General features: G+C 41.6%; 1 protein-coding gene across 4 annotated transcripts in view; it reads left to right on the forward strand.

The window, feature by feature from the left end:
* mettl22 (methyltransferase 22, Kin17 lysine) overlaps window positions 1-21,045 on the forward strand; it is a 42,239-nt gene that overhangs the window by 4,386 nt on the left and 16,808 nt on the right. For 3 of the 4 annotated variants that reach the window (XM_051386975.1, XM_051386977.1, XM_051386976.1), the window contains 8 exons: window positions 2,129-2,342; window positions 6,571-6,713; window positions 9,385-9,425; window positions 14,873-15,017; window positions 16,872-16,943; window positions 17,236-17,289; window positions 17,624-17,704; window positions 20,913-21,015. In XM_051386975.1, the coding sequence (XP_051242935.1) occupies window positions 2,129-2,342; window positions 6,571-6,713; window positions 9,385-9,425; window positions 14,873-15,017; window positions 16,872-16,943; window positions 17,236-17,289; window positions 17,624-17,704; window positions 20,913-21,015 (853 nt within the window). The remainder of the gene's footprint in view (window positions 1-2,128; window positions 2,343-6,570; window positions 6,714-9,384; window positions 9,426-14,872; window positions 15,018-16,871; window positions 16,944-17,235; window positions 17,290-17,623; window positions 17,705-20,912; window positions 21,016-21,045) is intronic. The other variant, XM_051386978.1, reaches the window with a different exon arrangement.

The following is a 21,045-nucleotide window of genomic DNA, read 5'->3' on the forward strand; positions in this document are numbered from 1 at the left end:
CAGGGTTACACCATTTAGAGTTCACAAAGACAGCGAGCCCTCCTCCAGACTCTGTTTCTTCCTGTCTGTCCGAAATAGACAAAAACTGGCCAGTTCCACTGAACAGTCTGGTGTAATGTCATTCAGCCATGTCTCCGTCAGACATAATATGCTGCACTGTACTCTCGCTGTCCGTTGACCAGGGCTGAGAGCTCGTCCGTCTTGTTGTTCAGCGAGCGTACGTTTCCCATGACAACCGAGGGAAGACATGGCTTGTATCTCCACCGCCTCTCTGTCTTCTTGGTCCTCACCAACGTGCCTGTTCTGGTTCCTCTCCTTCGTCTCCTTAACTCCACCGGGATCTCCCTCGGGCATGCGACACATAAATCCCGATACCGTAGGAAGTCCTCACGTGAATAACCTCTGGTGTTTTGTTGTGTGGTGGTTGTTGTGTCCACATTCCTACACATTGTTTATATTTTAAAAAAAGTTCAACTACGGCTAAAAAAGTTAAAAATTAACTACTAACACTGGAGGTGTTTTCCGCCTCTGAAAAATAAGAGGCGGAGCGGGAGCTGTTGCGTCGAGCTGCCACTCTCTGCAGCGCTTCTAGAACATGGTGGCACAAACCCCATAGTCAATCAACCAAACAGTGGCTCTGGATAGGGACTTTCACATTTCTCATGACCAACGTAGTTTCTCCTACATGCTTAGAACAGCAGTGACAGGTTGTTTCCCATTTTCTTATGATTTTCCAACTTCGCAGAAGCCTGCTGCGCCAATTGCTCGTCAACAGCACTTCGCCCTCTTGCTGGTGTACTCTTGAAGGTGTGACAGGAGTACCTTAGCTTAGGCAATAACAATATGAGGCACTGAATTTAATGAATTTACTGTTTCTCAGACAACAAATAAGACAAGAATTAGGTTGAAAAATGATATGATGACTGGAGCAGAGTGTTTCTGGGGACCAGGCCTCACTGATTACTGTACAAAAGCACACAACTTTTATAACTTTATTCACTGATTTTTGTGAAACTGGATCATATTTTATGGAGAAAATATTTTCTGGCTTTCCCTCTAATGTCCTCTGGCTACTCTGCTTGACATTTCAATGATTTACATAGTTTCCTGGAAATATAGCCATAGCTATGTGTTGTTAGCTTTGAGCTACTTTAGCTGCTAACTAGCTGCAACTTTTAGCTGGTTAGCTATGCAGCAAACCTAGCTACCCTATTTAGGTCACTCTCTCCACACTGGGAGCTCAGAGCACCAGGGCAGCATCAGTTTTTAACGTTATCTCTAGTACAGGAGCTTTGGACTGCCGGGAGCACCGGTGCTTCGAGCACCCTGTCCTTCAGCCGTTAGCAGCAGCTAGCAGTTAACTAATAGCACAAAGTACGGTTCATCTGTCCATCAGTAAACTCTATAAGTCCCCAAGAGTTGAGGCATACTACACTGTACATTTACTGCCAGATTGACGACTTTACTGCTTACCTTTTCCACTGTTCCGCTTTTAACCAATCAGTGGTCTGCAGTTTTTTTAGGTAATTTTTTAGAATTGGCTAAGCTCAAACCAAATCAAAATGGTACCAAAAGAAGTACCAGGTATTATACATAACTGAAAAACAAAAAAAAAGAGGTAGTAGAGTCAAGTTGGGCTGAGCTGTATACCAGCAGTGGAAAGGTGGCTATAAAAACTGCAAACGTGGACATGATCATTTTGTAAAATAGATTTTGATAACATAATATACAGTTCCTCTAACAAATTATTTCAAATGAAGGAGTGTGCTAATAACATGAAACAGAAAAGCATCCTAATCAGAGAGTTACTGTCACAGGTTTTGCCAATGATACTAATTAAGGTTTCATTCCATTTAGTGTAGCAGAGCCTTTCCAGTGAGCCAACATGCATAATAGCAGCACCCTGACTCTGTTTACCTGAATGGAACAGTACCTTAATTAGTATCATTGAAACACTTCAAAATGGCTGCTATGAAATAGGTTTATTGTAATAAACTTCTAAGATATAGAAATAGGTTTATTGTAATAAACTTCTAAGATAAAGAATGATACACTGAATAAATCAAATGTTTAATGTTTTGCATATATTTCCACTCACTTTCTAACATTGCTGTATTCATCCATCCAGTCTTCATCTCCAAATTCAAGATCTTGTCAGATGGTGAAAAGCTTGACAACAATGACCCAGGGAAAGCATTGAAGGATGCGGACGATTATGATGACCCAAAAGAGGGCCGGGAAAAAAACACAGAAGCCACACAAGGAAAAGATGGAGAGGGTTGTGGAGAAGGAAATATGAAACCATTCCTGGATGAGGACGGAGACCTTGACATCACACATCGGTATGGAAAAACTCATGTTCAGACAACAATTAAAACATGGTGAGCTATTGAGTTGTGAAGGTGTGTGCCAGCCCAAAGGATTTGAGACCAGACCTGGGCCATTATAGTCTCTTAACTTCTAACCTTTACCGTATATATCAAATATGTTCAACTTATTAGGCCTAAAACATAAGTTTTTGTATTTGTTTAAAGAGGTACGCCACCCTAAAATGTGTTTTTTTTTTGCTGAAAACTGAATTATAATACTATACTGTGATAGTGTTAAAAATACATTATTACCAAACTTCTGAAAATCTGCATTTTGCTTAGGGTCACAACGTTTATATAAAAAAACAGTGTTAACGCCCTCCAATCAGAGGACGGCGGCCCACAGAAAAGAGTAATGAGTAATACATTTTTCTTTTTTTTTTTTTTTTAGTAACTAGCCCAACACTGGCCATCTGCCACCTCAAGTAGCTTAACACTGCACACCAACGCACTAACAGTGTTTTCATTGTGATTTTTTAAATGCCTGAACATATCCCACACAGAAACATATATTCATGCTCCTGCCTGAACGCTAACCCATACTTATACACATGCACATCATTCTGCATTATTACATAGAAAGCATGAGGACTTACCACCAGGTTTCAGTATGTCCAGAGACATTTTGTGTACGATTCACCCCTATGCAACGCTGTGCAATTGGTTGTTGCTTCAAATGTATTTTTCATGTATCGGATCTTGGCATGCCACAATACCAGAAACTGTCTATAACAATATCAGTGGAATTTCACAATTCTTGATACCACAGTAAAAAACAAAACAATACATTTCATTAACTTAAATGTATGCTCCTTTCATAAAAACATTTTAACATTAGAAAAACAGCGGCCCCTTTTCTAATAGATGTTTTCTTATTTACTTAATTCACTACTTAACTCACAAACTACTTTACATCCGCTTTTCCCTTCAGTACTCTTTTTCCACACACGCACAAACCTACTCTCTAGGTCTCTCTCTCCCATTTTTTTGTGTTGGTAGGCCACCAAAATATGTGTGTACAAACATTAGAAAAGTGCTTTTTGCATAACCCTAACCCTTCAAATCAATCTATATCAATATATCAATCAATCTATATCTTCCGGCGCTGGCGCGAGCAGGACGCTTATCCAGTAGCTCTGTACGTGTTGTGTTGTTTTTAGAACTTTAAGTGTGTTTTTTTTAAACTTTTAACTCTTTATATTACACTAGCTGTGTAGAACTTTATATATCCTATGGATACAATGACTTTTTAACGGACAACATAGCGGTGGACATGTTGTTTATTCAAGGGAGAAGCTGCTTTCACTCCAAACAATAGGACGAGCCGGCATTTTCCACCACATACCTGAGGAGCTGATGAGGAGGCACCTAGGCTGCAGAGCCGGAGCGAAGGTGAAGGCTAGGCTAGCAGCTAAGCGGTGGAAGTACAAGCCCTTGGTTCCGTCGATAGTCATGACCTCAGACCGCAGACCACCCCCACCCTCCACACCCATGGACAGTTCAACCCCCCTCCCCACTACCATCACCAAGGATCAGGTGAGCAGAGAGCTGAGGAGGCTTCATCCAAGGAAAGCAGCGGGCCCGGACAGAATGTGTCCAAGGATGCTTAAAGCCTGTTCTGCTGAACTGGGGGAGCCACTCCAGCATGTCTTCAACCTGAGCCTGCAGCTGTGGTGCTCTGCGCCCAGTGCTCTGGAAGAATTCATGTCTCATCCCGGTTCCTAAGAAAAAACACCCCAGGGAGCTGGGTGACTTCAGACCAGTAGCACTGATGTCACACATAATGAAGAACTTCGAATGGCTCCTGCTCCATGTCCTGAGACCCCAGGTCCAGCACACACAAGATCCACTACAGTTTTAATTTTAAAATATTTTATTTTATATTTTATTTTTAGGGTTTTTAATTTTAGTTTAATGTATGTAATGTATGTTTTTGTATTTTGTTTGCTACTTGAATTTGAATTTCCCTCGGGATAAAGTATATCCATCTATGGTAAATGGACCTGTACTTGTATAGCGACTTTCTGGTCTTCCGACCACTCAAAGCGCTCTACGTGCCACATTCACCCAGTGATGGCAAAGTCCATCAAACAGAAACTAACATTCATACACCGATGCATGGCATCGGGAGAAATTTGGGGTTCAGTATCTTGCTCAAGGATACTTCGACATGTGGCACCAGGAGCCGGGGATCGAACCCACAACCTTGTGAATAAGGAACGACCCACTCTGCCTCTGAGCCACAGCCGTCCTATCTATCTATCTATCTATCTATCTATCTATCTATCTATCTATCTATCTGGCAAACTAACAAACTAGCTACATAGCTATCTGTCTGTCTATCTAGCTGTCTGGCTATCTATTACTATTGGCAAACTAACAAAAGCATAGTAGAATATGTTGTTCAGTGTCTGACTCAACAACCAAAAAGAACCTTGACAAAGTAGAATATTTGGTACAGACTGATCAACACCCTGTCGAAAAAGAACCTTGACAAAGTACAAAGTAACTCCCTGCTGATAAAAAACTGTGCTGTCATTTCAGTTATTCACCAAACATCTGTCTGAAGCGTCTCTGGTTTCAAATATATTTTTCCAAAGTTTATTTATTTGCTGCATTTATGAAGAAGTTCACAACTTTCTTTAACGCCCATTAGTTACACACAGTGTAATCCCCAATTTTTATAGCTTAACAATGTGTAGAGCAATACAGCCTAGTAGATTTCAGATGTAGTTGCTTAGTTTCACCAGCAGGGATGCGCATTCATCCCACACAAAAGCTGGCAGCGCTTTAGTTTCCTCTGTTTTTTTTCTATGCACCGATGCAGACCAGAGCCCCACATGAGAGATGAGAGAGTTTGATAAAGTTGATAACTGCCTGTAAAGTTGTAAAATTACAATTTTGCAGGACTTCCGTACAAGGAAGAGGGGTTTTTCTTGCCAAACCTGGCCGTGTGGATATTGATTTTTATCGAGTGAAAGCTCACACAGCCTAGACCGGTGGATTGTGGAGACAGGCCTACACGCGTGGAGGGTGTGACGTCAGCGGGAGCTTCACTGTGCATTGGAAAGAACATCTCTTCATACAGACATAAAACATAAAATCACACTACCCGGTAGATGAACAATTACACAACACACTGAAGACAAACTATTACACAAACACACCGAAGACGGACAGTGACAGAAGACTGTGAATATTGACTTAATTCAGACTTGACTTTCTTTTTTGACTCTTTTTGGACTCTTGAATTTCCTTTCTTGTTGTTTATTTTGGGCCCATATTTCATAACTCATACTGCAAAGTGTTTTGTTGTTCAACTAAGCATTATTCAGTGTAATTTCCTGAGTTGTTGATAACTTCTGATACAAGAAAGGAATATTCTGAAATATTTTATGTTTTGCACTTAAAGGTGGCACTGTTGCCAATAAAGCTATTTTTGTTACTACTCTTTCCAAACTGTTGTCCTGTTCCATCAATCCTCCTTGAGCGTATCTATTGACAGTAATTTTATTATATGTACATTAGACAGTGTTAAATTTCTTTTAAGGGTAAAACAGTTTCAGACAGGGCATGTCAAACTGGCAGTGTAGGTAGTTTATTTTAGATGTGGCATTATGGCCACATGGTGGGGCATCTACGTCACTGCCCGTTTGGCTGTGGTATAATTCCTGCCCTGTTACTGAATATATATTTTTGTTTTTACCAGTAGAATAAAGGGAACTTTAACCTGATTCCATTTTACAACCCTGACTTTGTAAAATGGCAATGAAATTACCTTGTATCCTTGTATACATTCCTTGACTATGTGCTCCTAACTGGGAGAAGCTGACTGCAATGACCGAAATGGTGGTGAAGACAGCAGCTCCCATGATCCCACACTATTTCACAATGTCATCAAACTTAGTCTTTTGTACTGTTTTGATGTGAGAGTGTCAGAAAAACAGAACAGTTTTCCCTACAAAAGAAACCACAGTTCTATCACTACCAGACTGAGACCGCTCTCAGATTTAGCATTTTCATCAGCCAAATAAAAATTTTGAAAAACACCTCACATGTTAAATATGTTAAATGTAATGGCTATGTGATAGCTCACCTGGTAGAGCTGGCGCCCCATGTACCAAGACTGAGTCCTTGCTGCAGAAAGTTAAAAGTTTTACCAATTTTCACAGAAGTAATGTTAAACTTATGATCCCTCTAGACCGAGGAAAAGCCCTATGGGGGGTAGCAGCCGAGACTTGGTCTGTCCCATCATTCTCAAACAGTCCAACCCTGTATTGCAACAAGAAGAGGAGAATGTGGATGATGAAGTTGATAAGTGCTTCAAAGGCATTATAAGGATTGGTAAGAACCATCTTTACTTTTCCATACTATACTTTCCTGACATGTTTTTATCATTTTATTATCCTTTTGGTTATCATGAATCAGTTTAATGCTGTAGAAGTTAAGGAATGCAAGAAGGAGGAGAAAGGTTTGGGGGTAGAGCGGGTCGTCCACTAATCAGAAGGTTGGTGGTTTGATCCCCAGCTCCTCCCTGCTGCATGTCGAAGTATCCTTAAGCAAGATACTGAACCCCAAATTGCTCCAGATGCTGTGCATCGTTGTGTGAATGTGTATCAATGAGTTAGATTCTGTTCGGCTTTGCCATCACCGAATGTGTGTGAAAAGGTGAATGTGACATGTAGTGTAAAAGCGCTTTGAGCGGTCGGAAGACTAGAAAAGCGCTATACAAGTACAGGTCCATCCATTTACCATGACATGAATTGGGAAGATAGAAAGGTCTCGCAACATTTGAAGGTCAGGAGCTCCAGGTTGGGTGAACAGTGAGAGACACAATGTTTCTGCCGTCACACCAGTGGTTATTGACCATGAGACATACTCCCCCCTCCACTTGATTTCCGCTGTAAGAAGAAGAATAATCTGGTTTATTGCCAAGTAAGTTTTTACACGTGTATGTATACAAGGGATTTGCCTTGGTGCATTGGTGCATAAAAATCATACAAAAATAAAGTACTTTTTAAAATATACATAAATAAAGATAAAGATAGAAAGATCAAACTGTACAGGAAAGATATTTACAATGTGCAGGACAGAAAAACCAACAGGAGTACATTATTGTATTGCATATATACAGGGTGGGTTTAAGAGTCAGTGTCTGGGCCTTGTTAATGAGGTCAGCGAGGGAAGTGTTTCAAAGAGTTTGTGTCTGGGGTGGAAGGGTTCAGCCACAATCTTGCCTGCATGCCTCAGTCCTAGAGGCCCTGAGCTGGGGGGAGGGGGGATGGTGTCAGGACTATTCCTTTTCTCTGTTGAAGCGACAGTAGAACTCAGCTTTCGTTTCAGATCGTTTGCTAGGCACAAGTCATTGATGGAGTCGGGGGTTTTAGGTTCGTAGGTGGTTATCTGTCTGAATCCCTTCCAGACAGAACCAGAGTCCTTGGCTGAGAACTGGTGTTTAAGTTTCTCAGAGTACTGTCGTTTAGCTTCTCTCACCCCCTCGCTAAACTTGTACTTTGAATCCCTAAACCTGTCCCTGTCCCCTCTCCTGAACGCTTGTTCCTTCTGCAGCCGTAACTGTCTGAGTTTGGCTGTGAACCAGGGATTGGTAAATGGTAAATGGTAAATGGACCTGTACTTGTATAGCGCCGTTCTAGTCTTCCGACCAGTGCTTTTGCACTACGTGCCACATTCGCTCTTTTACGCACATTCACTCAGCGATGGCAAAGGCCATCGAATGGAAACTAACGCATTCATACACATTCACACAATTTGGGGTTCAGTATCTTGCTCAAGGATACTTCGACATGTGGTGGGAGGAGCCGGGGATTGAACAAACAACCTCCCGACCCACTCTGAGCCACAGCCGCCTGGATTGTCATTGTTATAACTCACCCTGGTGCGTGATAGTACACAGCACCTAGCAACTCTGTGAAAAAGAGAGACGTCTTCAAAATAAAAGCCTCTCAACTGTAAACAGTAAATAAACACTATACTGAAAGACAGTTAAAGCATATAATGAAGGTAACAAAAATAAATTCAATCAGATGATCTGTTCTCTAGGTTTAAACCAGAAATTGTGTTATTTACACTGTGCAATAAATACCCAAGCATGTTAGCACTTACAGTGGGTACGGAAAGTATTCAGACCCCTTTAAAATTTTAACTCTTTGTTTCATTGCAGCCATTTGCTAAAATCAAAAAAGTTCATTTTATTTCTCATTAATGTACACTCAGCACCCCATCTTGACAGAAAAAAACAGAAATGTAGAAATTTTTGCAAATTTATTAAAAAAGAAAAACTACAGAGATATCCTGGAAGAAAACCTCTTCCAGAGTGCTCAGGACCTCAGACTGGGCTGAAGGTTCACCTTCCAACAAGACAATAACCCTAAGCACACAGCTAAAATAACAAAGGAGTGGCTTCGGAACAACTCTGTGACCATTCTTGACTGGCCCAGCCAGAGCCCTGACCTAAACCCAATTGAGCATCTCTGGAGAGATCTGAAAATGGCTGTCCACCAACGTTCACCATCCAACCTGACAGAACTGGAGAGGATCTGCAAGGAAGAATGGCAGAGGATCCCCAAATCCAGGTGTGAAAAACTTGTTGCATCATTCCCAAGAAGACTCATGGCTGTACTAGCCCAAAAGGGTGCTTCTACTCAATACTGAGCAAAGGGTCTGAATACTTATGACCATGTGATATTTCAGTTTTTCTTTTTTAATAAATTTGCAAACATTTCTACATTTCTGTTTTTTTCTGTCAAGATGGGGTGCTGAGTGTACATTAATGAGAAATAAAATGAACTTTTTTGATTTTAGCAAATGGCTGCAATGAAACAAAGAGTGAAAAATTTAAAGGGGTCTGAATACTTTCCGTACCCACTGTATATCTAGTGCTTAGGACTTAGATTCTTACTATCAGTGTCAAATGTACAGTAAAATGTCTCTTTCTTGTTTTAAGATGTTTTCATGTTGTTTTTGTGATGTTTCTTCTTTCTTCTATGGTGTCCAGAACACACTATGGCCACACCCCTGGAAGATGTCGGCAAACAGGTCGGTAATGTTTAGTCAGCTAAATTCTGTGCCCGTGCCCTAATCCTAACCCTAACCCACTGCCCCCCTTATTCTATTGCTCCTCCACCCCAAAACAAAACAGAATTAAGCAGTTTCACCTTTAAAACCCAGTCGTCTAGCCATCACAACTTGGCCCTTGTCAAAGTCGCTAAAATCCTTATGCTTCCCCATTTCCTGCTTCTAACACATCAACTTTGAGGACAAAATGTTTTTTTTGGCTGCCTAATATATCCCACCCACTGACAGGTGCCATGATAATGAGATAATCAGTGTTATTCACTTCACCTGTCAGTGGTCATAATGTTATGGCTGATATGTATGTATGTATGTATGTATGTATGCATGTATGTATGTATGTATGCTTAGGTTTTCAGTGAGCCCATACTGCGCAATGCACCAGATCTGTCAAACTAGGAACTGCTGGGTTAGACGTGGTAGACCACCAGCCACCTTGCTCAACAATCCATGTTCCCCGACTCCCAGCCTTCATCCACCAGCAACTCCAACATCATCGGACCTACGCTCTGCCAATCCGTCCCATCCATTCCGACTACTGGCATCTCTTCAGGATTCTCTGGAAGAGCGCATAATACTTTGCTGTGCACCTGACTTTCTCCAAAATATTGAATCATTGTCCTAAGCCGGATTTCGACAAACAACTACAAACTCTCATACATTCAAGATACTGAACCCCAAATTGCTCCCGATGCTGTGCATCAGTGTGTTGTATGAATGCGTTAGTTTCTGTTCGATGGACATCGCTGATAAATGAAATGAATATGTGTGTGAAAGGGTAAATGTGGCACGTAGTGTAAAAGCGCTTTGAGTGGTCGGAAGACTAGAAAGGCGCTATACAAGTACAGGTCCATTTACCATTTACTCTGATTTCCTCTTTCAATGACCTCGGAGTTCCTCTCTCACCTCCACCAACTCCAACATCATCGGACCTACGCTCCCAACAGCTCCAGGGTAGTCTTTGATCTTCTGCGTCCAACGGATATCCCTCCTTCCGCCACCTCGACCCGACTTCACCTCGCCATCTCTCCGACCGTCCTGGGCTCCAAATCTCACCCAAACATACCCTTCCAATGCACCGATAACAAAGCAAAACTTTTCCAACTTTTCACCTACTCCCAGCAATGCACCACTCTCCCTCGCTGAACTTCACGGCCGCTTCTGGGTTCCCAGCGCTGCGCAATTATGGCGATGCTACCAGCCAAAACCCTCAGTTTCCTTCCATTTCTTCTACTTCTCCTCCCCACAACCCATACATAGCTGGTGTTTCTTTTCCTTCATTTAATGCACCCCCTTTTCCCCCCAGCTCCCCCCTAGACGGACTGTGGGCTTTCCCCACCCATCCTCCAATGCAACAACTTCACTCTAGCCTTCACATTACCTCCGGTGCGCCCAGTGATTTCCTCCTGACCATCCCCCCGCGTCACAGATCCTTGCCTCTCACTACATCGACCTCGCCCATTTAATACAATCGTCCACATGCAACCCTCATATCCCCAGAGAACCGCAAACTGTACATGGTCCAATCAAACTCAAACAGCCACCATCTACTCACTTTAAAGAACGTTTTGCAGTAGAATTCACCTTCTTATTCCTCTTGTACCTTGACATAATTTGTTCAGCCTTCCCCAACTGCAGGTCACAGCTTGATGGTTACATGTCTTGGATACTTGATCTGGCCTTGTGGTTCAGTGGCAACAGATTGTACACATACCGCATTCTGTTTGCATCCCAGGCTGCCAGTTGCCTTCAACAATCCATAAGGGATCTTACTGGGGCTCATTAGATCCAGCCACACCTGCCAATCCGTCCCATCCATCCCGACTACTGGCATCTCTTCAGGATTCTCTGGAAGGGCGCATAGTACTTAGTGTGGCCGCGGCACATGCCGTCGTAACACGTTCGAACCACAACATGTAATTTTCACGTCACCCCACGCCAAAGCCCTTATCGTCGGAAGCTGAAGGAGACCGCTCTACATTGTCACGTGATTCAGACACTGTGCAAAAGACTTATGCGTTTATAGCGAGACTCTTCACTGCGAACCGTGGAAATTCAGCTCCATGCTACGGACACGCCGTTTGACGCACAGTAAATGTTTGATTAGCTTTTGATCACCAATTGGTCTAGATTGCAGTGATTGAATTTGAAGTCAATCCGATAAAATCTGTAGGAGGAGTTAGTTAAAATTGAATATTTTGCTGTGCACCTGACCTTCTCAAAAATATTTGATTCATTGTCCTAAGTACTCTGCCGGATCTCGACAAACAACTACAAACTCTCATACATACAAGATACTGAACCCCAAATTGCTCCCGATGCTGTGCATCAGGGTGTGAATGTGTATGAATGCATTAGTTTCTGGTGAATGTAGCAGGTAGTGTAAAAGCGCTTTGAGTGGTCGGAAGACTAGAAAGGTGCTATACAAGTACAGGTCCATTTACCATTTAATCTGATTTCTGCTTTCAATGACCTTGGAGTTCCTCTCTTCCAGAGAAAACAGGAGGTCCCTGCACATCCCTGGAATTTCTTGGCATTATCCTTGACTACGTTTCACTCCAAGCATCCCTGCCCACGAGAAAGTACACAGGATTTCCTTACTCATTTAAAATTTCCCCCTGACTCACAGATTCACTAAGTAACAACTTCTCTCACCGCTTGGCCACCTAAACTACACCATCTGCATCATCCCCCAAGGTCGATCCTTCGTCACACCTCCTTTCCATAACCTCCTCCTTCCCATCTCTCCACGGCCATGTCACACCAGACGATGCATTTAAATGTTACAGACCTCAAGCATGAGTTACCCGTAAGCAGGTATTGTGTCCTGTTTTGTACAGGAAAAGCAGAGACAGGAGACGTTACTTGTGTTTGCTCAGCAGGCTGTTCTCTGTTTTTTATTTAACAGAATCTTTCTTTTTCACTCCATTTAAACCAACTTAGTGTTTTGTTCACAACAATCTTCCTTATAACACATTTCGCAATTTACATGACATCAAGCTTTAAAGTTCATATACTAAACCACTGGACTGACATTTTACAAATGTACAAAATTACTGCTGAAAGAAACAGAAATCAAATTCAAACTCCTAATTTGTACACCAACAGTGATTGCTATTTAGGTCCAAAACCACATTTACATTAGCATTAATACTTTTAAGCCCAAGCTGTTCACATTTTTTACTAAATTCCTAAACACAAAGTATACATAACAATAACAGGCCATCATTACAAAAAATACCGTTGCTATTTTTAATTTTACCAAAATATTTTATCTATATATATTCAGTATTATCATGGTAACATGACTTAGATGAACGACTTAACAACTTTACATAACCGTACTTCACAAAGCTTTGGAAAAACAAATACAAGACATGGTATGTCAAGGAGCAGGGACCATAAATAAAAAGTATTAAGAGTAAGGGCGCCATGTTGTTTACCTTTTTCTTCACGGGAGCTAGCAAGACTTCATTGCAGGAAAACTTTCTTAGCTAAGCAAACTACTGTTTTGCACATCAAACGTTGTCAAAACAACATAATGAAGGTTTTAAAGTCCTTACAAATGCATTGTGACAAGATATGACACACTACTAACCTGTTTTGTACAGGAAAAGCAGAGACAGGAGATGTTACTTGTGATCACTCAGCAGGCTGTTCTCTGTTTGAGGAGTGGAAGCCTCAGGCAGCCCTACTAGTGCTCACCAAGGTGGACACTCCCTCTTGTGGCACAACTGGGAAATTACTACTCCAATATCTTGTAAAGATTCATTAACATTTGACCTTTTTCACTGGCTAATACACCAAACATTTTACCAGTTGTGACTATACATTTGTAAGCATCACATAAATGTAGTTAAAATTATGGCACCAGTTCCTCTCATCATGGAACGATATTTCATTCTTTTACAACGATCCAGCACTAAGGCATAAGATATCCAGCTGTTCACAGACGCAGCACCTTCTGCCAGCTTTGGCAGCTATTCCGGCGACAGGTAGTTTTCAGCCAAATGGCTGCCTAAATTCTCATCTCTCTCTTCTTCAACTTACCCTGTAAGATTAATAAAGTATATCTTCTTATTCTTCTTCTTTTTCTTAAACATAGCAGCTATTGGTCCAACAAAAAAAGATCACCACCACCACCATCCGACATCATAAACAAAGGACACTTCCTAGACATAATGCAGTTCATACGGAAGCTCACACTAGTATCAGCCCAGTATCAATTCATTCCTGAGCCTCTCACATCCGAGGTCACAAAAAACACAATCGCTGACACACTCGCTTCTCGTCGAGCACCAGCCTCCAACGCTGTTCTGACTCCAGTCTTGCCGTTTTCATCCACCATCTTCAAATGACTCCCCAGATGACAATGTGGTTGCTGTTTACCTTTGATCGACGCCCTTACTCTCTCTAGCTTCATCCCGTTCACCCGTTCCAATTTTCAAGATTAATGTACTCACACAAAATCGTTTTCGTCACATCCGCCAAATCACGTCCGAACATGAATGTCCCCAGATAGGAATGTCAACCTTCATCCCTTCATCCCTTCATCCCTACATCCCTCAACCCTTCATCCCTAAACCCTCGATCCCTTCATCCCTTAATCCCTTCATCCCTCAACCCCTACCCCTCACCCCTTCATCCTCAACCCTTTCCCAATCCATTCATTCCTCCTACAGTACACCACATTGGTTTACATTTATCTATTACACGCAATAAACCTTTCTAATTCCATACGTTTATTGACGTGGTGTTAGTGAAAGTCTGTATTATTAGTCTGTAATACAAGAACATTTCTGACCAGGACGCCATTTTTACCTCCTTGGAAACAGACAAACCACCATCCAACTCGCAGTATTGTAGAGTAGTTTGCTCCACAGCTCCACACAGTCACTTCTAGCTCCAAAAACCCAAGATGCCAACAGCCATTAAGCAAAAATTGAGGCTTCAGAAGAGTAATCCTCACCCCAACTGGTCGAGACAGACGACCACCCACCTAGAGCCGGAGGATCTGTCCTAGGTTTCTGCCTTTTAACAGGCAGTTTTTCCTTGCCCTTGTCGCCAAGTGCTTGCTCATGGTGGTACTGTTGGGTCTCTGTAATTAATGTTTTAAAGAGTTCGGTCTAGACCTGCTCTATTTGAAAAGTGTCCTGAGATAACTTCTGTTATGAATTGGCGCTATACAAATAAAATTGAATTGAATTGAATTGAATTAATCCACACACTACGGGGGAAGTCATAGTAGGTTCATGGCATAGCTTAGTATGCACACAGTGAAGCTGAAACGCAACTACACGCTACAAAGGAATGTAGCAAGTAAACAAATCTAGTCCACTCTACCTGTGTGAATAAGTGGTGTTTCATATTAAAAAGGCATTAAGCCTTATGTCTTTTTTTATTCACATCAGGTGTGGCGAGGGGCATTGCTCTTGGCTGATTTCATCCTCTCTAAACCAGCCACATTCAGAGGAACTACAGTCCTAGAGCTGGGTGCAGGAACCGGCTTAACCAGCATCATCATGGCAACCATAGCCAAAACAGTGTACTGCACAGGTATAGTCCCGATTTCTTTGAATATCTTAATCTGATTGTGCTATCCATTTGTCTCGTGAACTCGGAGCCCGAGTTGTTCTGCTGCGAGGACGTGACGTCATTGCCTGGCTTGTACCACTTATAGCGTTCCATTTGTCTTTGGGCGTCACGAGTCGGAAAGAACCAGTGCAGCAGCTGTCTTGTTATTGCTTGTGGCTCTTCTAAACAAGCTCAACACTAACATTTGAGGTAATTCCGTTATTGCAAGTCATTTCAATAATATTTTGCCATTTTCGCCTATTTCAAATTCAACAAGTGCTGTGGCGTTTGTCTTGAGCCACCAGGGGTAGTAGCAGGTTAGTGTTATTGTTAGCTAGATTAGCCTATTTAGCAAACCAGCTCGAAAACAAAACTTTACATTGTATTGCACGCACAGCAACACCGTGCAATGCATAAGTTGGTGACCGGACTAAAGCAGCAATGTAAACAAGTGTGTAGGAGCATTTAAAATCGACATTAAAATGACCAACGTAGTACAAATACAAAGAAAATACATCTCAATATGGGCGCTGCCATCTTTGTTTTGCGGGTCGTACGTACCCCCCCATCCAGCTCGGGGTACCCTGAGGCACCCCGAGCTGGACGGCTGAAATTCCGACCAAAAGGGGGTGTGTCTCAGTGAAATGTCACAAGATAGCTGCGAGATTTACACTTTCCAACTCGGGTTCCGAGTTCACGAGACAAATGGATAGCACCATGAATTAACAACTGTGAGATGCTGTTGAAAGCTCAGAAAAAGCAAGGAAATTGATTGATGATGAATTGATTGTGCTGAGATTAGTTTGTTACACATATTGATCCCAAGGTCTAGAATGACCTTCCATGCTTATCAAAGAATTCACAGAAATCTCAGTTGTAAAATTCAGATTTTATATATATATATATATATATATATATATATATATATATACACAGATGTGATTAATGGAACATTGCACAGGTCACAGCAGGAAATAAGTGTAGAAATAAATACAATTGCACAGGATAAAAAAAATGTATACAGCAGTGTAAATTAAACACAACACATAGCTATAAATGCACAGTACGGATTCAAAAAAGTGCAAAAAAGTGTCTGTGATAAGTTTTGGCTGATGTTACAGAGACAACAACACTACATTATGCCGTTGCTGAGTTAAAGAGTCTGACAGCTGTTGGAATGAAGGACCTGCAGTACCACTCCTTCTTGCACTGTGGGTGCGGCTGTGGGTGTTGCTGAAGGAGCTGCTCGACAGCAGTTTTATGCAGGGGGTGAGAGGTGTTGCATAATTGACATCAGCTTGGCTAACATCCTCTTTTCATCCATGCTCCTATGGTGTCAAGAGGGTAGTCAAGGACAGAACTAGCCCTAGTCGTTTTCTGACCCTATCTGTGCCTTCAGCTCCCCAACTGACTACTTTGTAGAGGATCGCAGACCACAACCTGCATCAGATATATCAGTGAGGATACTAAAAGACAGTACCCACCCCAGCCACAACCTGTTCACCCTGCTGCCATCTGGGAAGACGTACAGAAGCTTCTGCTGCCACGCCACCAGATTTAAGGACTTCTTCTCACCATTAAAATATATGATTGGGTGCTGAATCCTTAATCCTAAATCCAATCCAAATTGTAATGTAATAACAAAGAGGAAGGGCTAAACTGGATCAAAACTGCATTTAGGAAAGTATTGTTTTTTTAGGTGTGCTCCTCTGCCCTTGGCAGGGAATTTGGATGGGTATGATATCAAAAAGCTTTTTTGAAGTTGAGCAGCAAGACACCTCTGTCCATTTTCATTACTGAAAGACCTCTTTTTTTTTTTTTTTTTTTTTTTTACAGATGTGGGAGAAGACCTTCTAAGCATGTGCAAGAGAAATGTATTGTTAAATAGACATATGACAGAGCATTCAGGTGAGATAACTTTGATTACTCTTTTTATTACTTTTTTTGTCTTTTTGCCTTATTTCCTTCTCTATTATTCTAATACAAGTCCAGCTGATACCATGGCCACTGTTGCTGTACTTTTTCAGCTGGCCTGGGTTAGCAATTATGTGCTTCCTCCAGTATATGAAATTGTGTCTCATCCTTTTAATCAAATGTATGGGGAAGTTGACACCCCAAATTTACACTAACCTGTACAGTGTACAATGAAATACTAAGGAAAGCTTATGACTTTAATCTGTCTATTAATACTGTCTTTCAGGTGGTGAGGTGAGAGTGAGACATCTGGATTGGCTCCAGCATGACCTTTGTACAGGTAATAAATTTTTTTTAATTTTTTTTAAAAACAACCATGAGTATAAACTTCATCATAAAATAATTGTGTAAGTGAAAATGTGTGCTGTAGTTTTTTGTGAATTTTGAAGTGAGTTTGCCCCTGATACTTGTAAGTAACCTACCCTAACCTACCCAAGCTTAGCTGCAGCATTTTACAACCATATAAGTCACTAACTACAGCTTTTAGTTATACATACTGTGCCAAGTAGGCTTGGAAGACCTTATTCCAAAGGGATTGTGAGTTGCTGCTATAACAAGAACCAACCACCTTCTTCATCTTTGTCTTTGTCTTTCCATTTGTTTAATCTTTGTAGATGATGATGTGGAATTTAGCTGGACAGAGGATGAAGTAGCGGATATGCATAAGAACACCACCTTCATCATTGCTGCTGATGGTAGGTTATTGAGCTAATTATTAATAATCAAAACAACAATTATAATAATAACAATAATAATAATAAAAACAATAATAATTAAAGCTGCAAGCAGCATTGGGCAGGACCTCACACTCCACACAACTTGGGGCATGGTGCGGCCGCGGCACATGCCGTCGTAACACGTTCGAACCACAACATGTAATTTTCACGTCACCCCACACCAAAGCCCTTATCGTCAGAAGCTGAAGGAGACCGCTCTACATTGTCACGCGATTCAGACACTGTGCAAAAGACTTATGCGTTCATAGCGAGACTCTTCACTGCGAACCGTGGAAATTCAGCTCCATGCTACGGACACGCCGTTTGATGCACAGTAAATGTTTGATTAGCTTTTGATCACCAATTGGTCTAGATTGCAGTGATTGAATTTGAAGTCAATCCGATAAAATCTGTAGGAAGAGTTAGTTAAAATTGAAGCCCTGAAATTCCGATATGGCATCACAGTTTGACATTTGATTCAAGCTGGCCAACTTTGTCGGCACGCCACGGACACGCCCTTCAACGTACAGTCACAAATTGCACAAATTTTAATCAACAACATTTTTTGACTGTACTGGTCAATTTTGAAGCAGATCCGATAAATTCCCTAGGAGGAGTTTGTTCAAATACAAGGCAAAAAACTCACCAAAAATTACCACGGAATTCAAAATGGCCGACTTCCTGTTGTGTTTGGGTTATGGGTCCAAGAAGCGTTTTTGTACGTCCTAACTTGCTATCTATGCCTGCCAATTTTCATTCATGTCCACTAAACAGGACACCAGGTCTGGTTTTTTGAAAGTTTGTAGGGGGTGCTATCGAGCCATTTTGACACACCCACAGGCAACATCCATATGAAATGTAAAATGCTGCCATGTGGGACAAGTGTGCCTAGTTTCATGAGGTGTTGAGCTTGTTTAGCCCCCGCAAAATGCAATCAAATGTTAAAACAACAAGGTGATGCTCGCTGTGTCGCTACGGCAACACGGTTCAATAAAAATTCATAACATTCGTAAGATGTCATTGTCAACATTGTAAGGGTCTTTTGACCAAATTTCAACTTTGTGTGTTCAATCTGCTGGGAGAAATACATTAAAGTGTAATAAATTCCACCACTGGGTGGCGCTCTCACTATTAGGGAATATTATCACATAGATGAGTTCAAGGCGGGACTCTTATCAGACAAGTGAAGTTTGAAGCCGAATGGACAATGTACACTCAAGTTAGAGCAAACTTGTGTTTTGTGGCGGTATATCAAAATTTGACGCCATGCCACAGACACGCCGTCTCACCACATTCATCATATATCATCAACAATGTGTTTTGCATTTCATGAGTAAATTTCAGGTGCATCCTGCTAGGAGTAGAACGTGAAAGTATAAAATGGTAAATGGACCTGTATTTGTATAGCACATTTTTAGTCTTCCAGTTGCCACTTGTTGGCGCTCTCACTATTGCTGAACATAATCACATAGATGTGTTCAGGGCGGGACTCTAATCAAACATAAGAAGTTTTGTTGGGATCAGAGCATGTACGCAGAAGTTATGACAACTTTCAAGGCGAAGGATCGAAATTGGACGCCATGGGACACCACGCCACGTCCAAGCTGTTCGACGGAATGTCGTTAATAGCGCAACTTTTAATCGTGAATGTCTTTAGATGGCTGGGTTTAAATGTGGAGTCAATCCGATAGATTCCCTGCATGCAATCCAATGCAATGACCACAAAATCCAAAATGGCCGACTTCCTGTTGGGTTTGGGTTCTTTTATCACGATACACATGCGTTACGGATACATGTTGACCTTACGCGTCTTGGGGGCTGATTCGGGGCAGGGGGGCTTAGCCATACGTGAGTTTCTGCCACGTTTGAATTTTGTGTAAAATTTCCATGAGCTTTCAAGCATGTTGCGGCCGCCAAATATGAAGTGCTCACCTGGTGGAGTGTGCTCCCCATGTAGGCTTACTGCGGTGGCCCAAGTCCGATTCCAACCTGTGGGCCTTTGCTGCATGTAATCCTTCCTTTCTCTCCACCCCTTCCTGTGTTTCTTCATCTGTTGTATCAATTTAACGCATAAAAAAAACAGTATCTTTAAAAAAGAAAAAGAAAAAAGAAAATCTGCAGTCACAAGAATGTATCCTTGTTTATTATATATGAGATGAAGATATTTATTAAAAACATATATTAAAGACATTTTAGCCTCCTGAATAGAAAACATCTGGAAAATGCTGTCAAATGATGATGCAAATGAGCTAAAGAACTTTTAGGCAGCCAGCAAAAAATAGATGAAAATGGATTGGCAGCTATGACAATTTCTGAGCATGACGTCAGGAATGTCATGTGAACAAACAAAGCAGCAGGACCAGATGAGCATGTCCTCAAACTATGTGCTGATCCCCTAGTGCTCTTCCATCATTCCTTTGCCCCAAAAAAACAAGACCAGCCTGCCAGAATGACTATGATCCAGTGGCAATCACCTCTGTTGTGGATGAAGTGCTTTGAACAGTTGGTCAAGAATTACCTCTGTTCCTCACTACCTAGCATACTGGACCCACTAAAATTTGCCTATTGTCCCAACCGATCAATAAAATATGTCATAGTACACCCTATCTCATCAGGATAAGAAATGTATGTGAAATTGCTATTCATTGTACCCTACAAGCTCATCACAAAGCTCTAGAACCTTGGATTAAACACCTCACAATGCTTGTGGATCCTTGACGTCCTGACAGGCAGACCCCAGGTGGAGAAGGTATGCAGACACGCCTCTTCCACCTTCATCCTTAACCCCGGAGCACCCCAGGCTACGTTTTGAGCCCCATACTGTCCTCCATGTGCACACACGACTGTATAGCAACTTTCAACTCCCTACACCATCATCAAGTTTTTTGATGATACAGCTGTGGTGGATAGATAACAATGAAATGGCCTGACTGAAGGAAGTAGAGGACCTACTCTATTATTACTTCTGAAATAAGACATATGTGAATATATACTTTTCACCAAAGAAGATTGGGAAAGAATGTGTCTAAAAATGTTTCCAAACACATCCTCATTCATGAGGAGTGGCATCTCCACAGTACTAAATTGAGCCATTAGAGGTGCAATATGAATCACATAACTACGTAATACTAATACAGTCTGACAAGCAAGCAGAAAAAATATTTGGATTTGTTTTTTGTGTCACCAGTTTGCTATGATGATGATCTGACAGATGGCCTTTTCCGAACACTGTACCAACTCTGCAGTAACTTTACCCACAGCTGCACTGTCTTAATCTCCATAGAGAAAAGGTAAGGAGAAAATGTTGTGTGAATAAAACC

This window comes from Dicentrarchus labrax, unplaced genomic scaffold (genome assembly GCF_905237075.1).
Source record: "Dicentrarchus labrax unplaced genomic scaffold, dlabrax2021, whole genome shotgun sequence".
Lineage (NCBI taxonomy): Eukaryota > Metazoa > Chordata > Actinopteri > Moronidae > Dicentrarchus > Dicentrarchus labrax.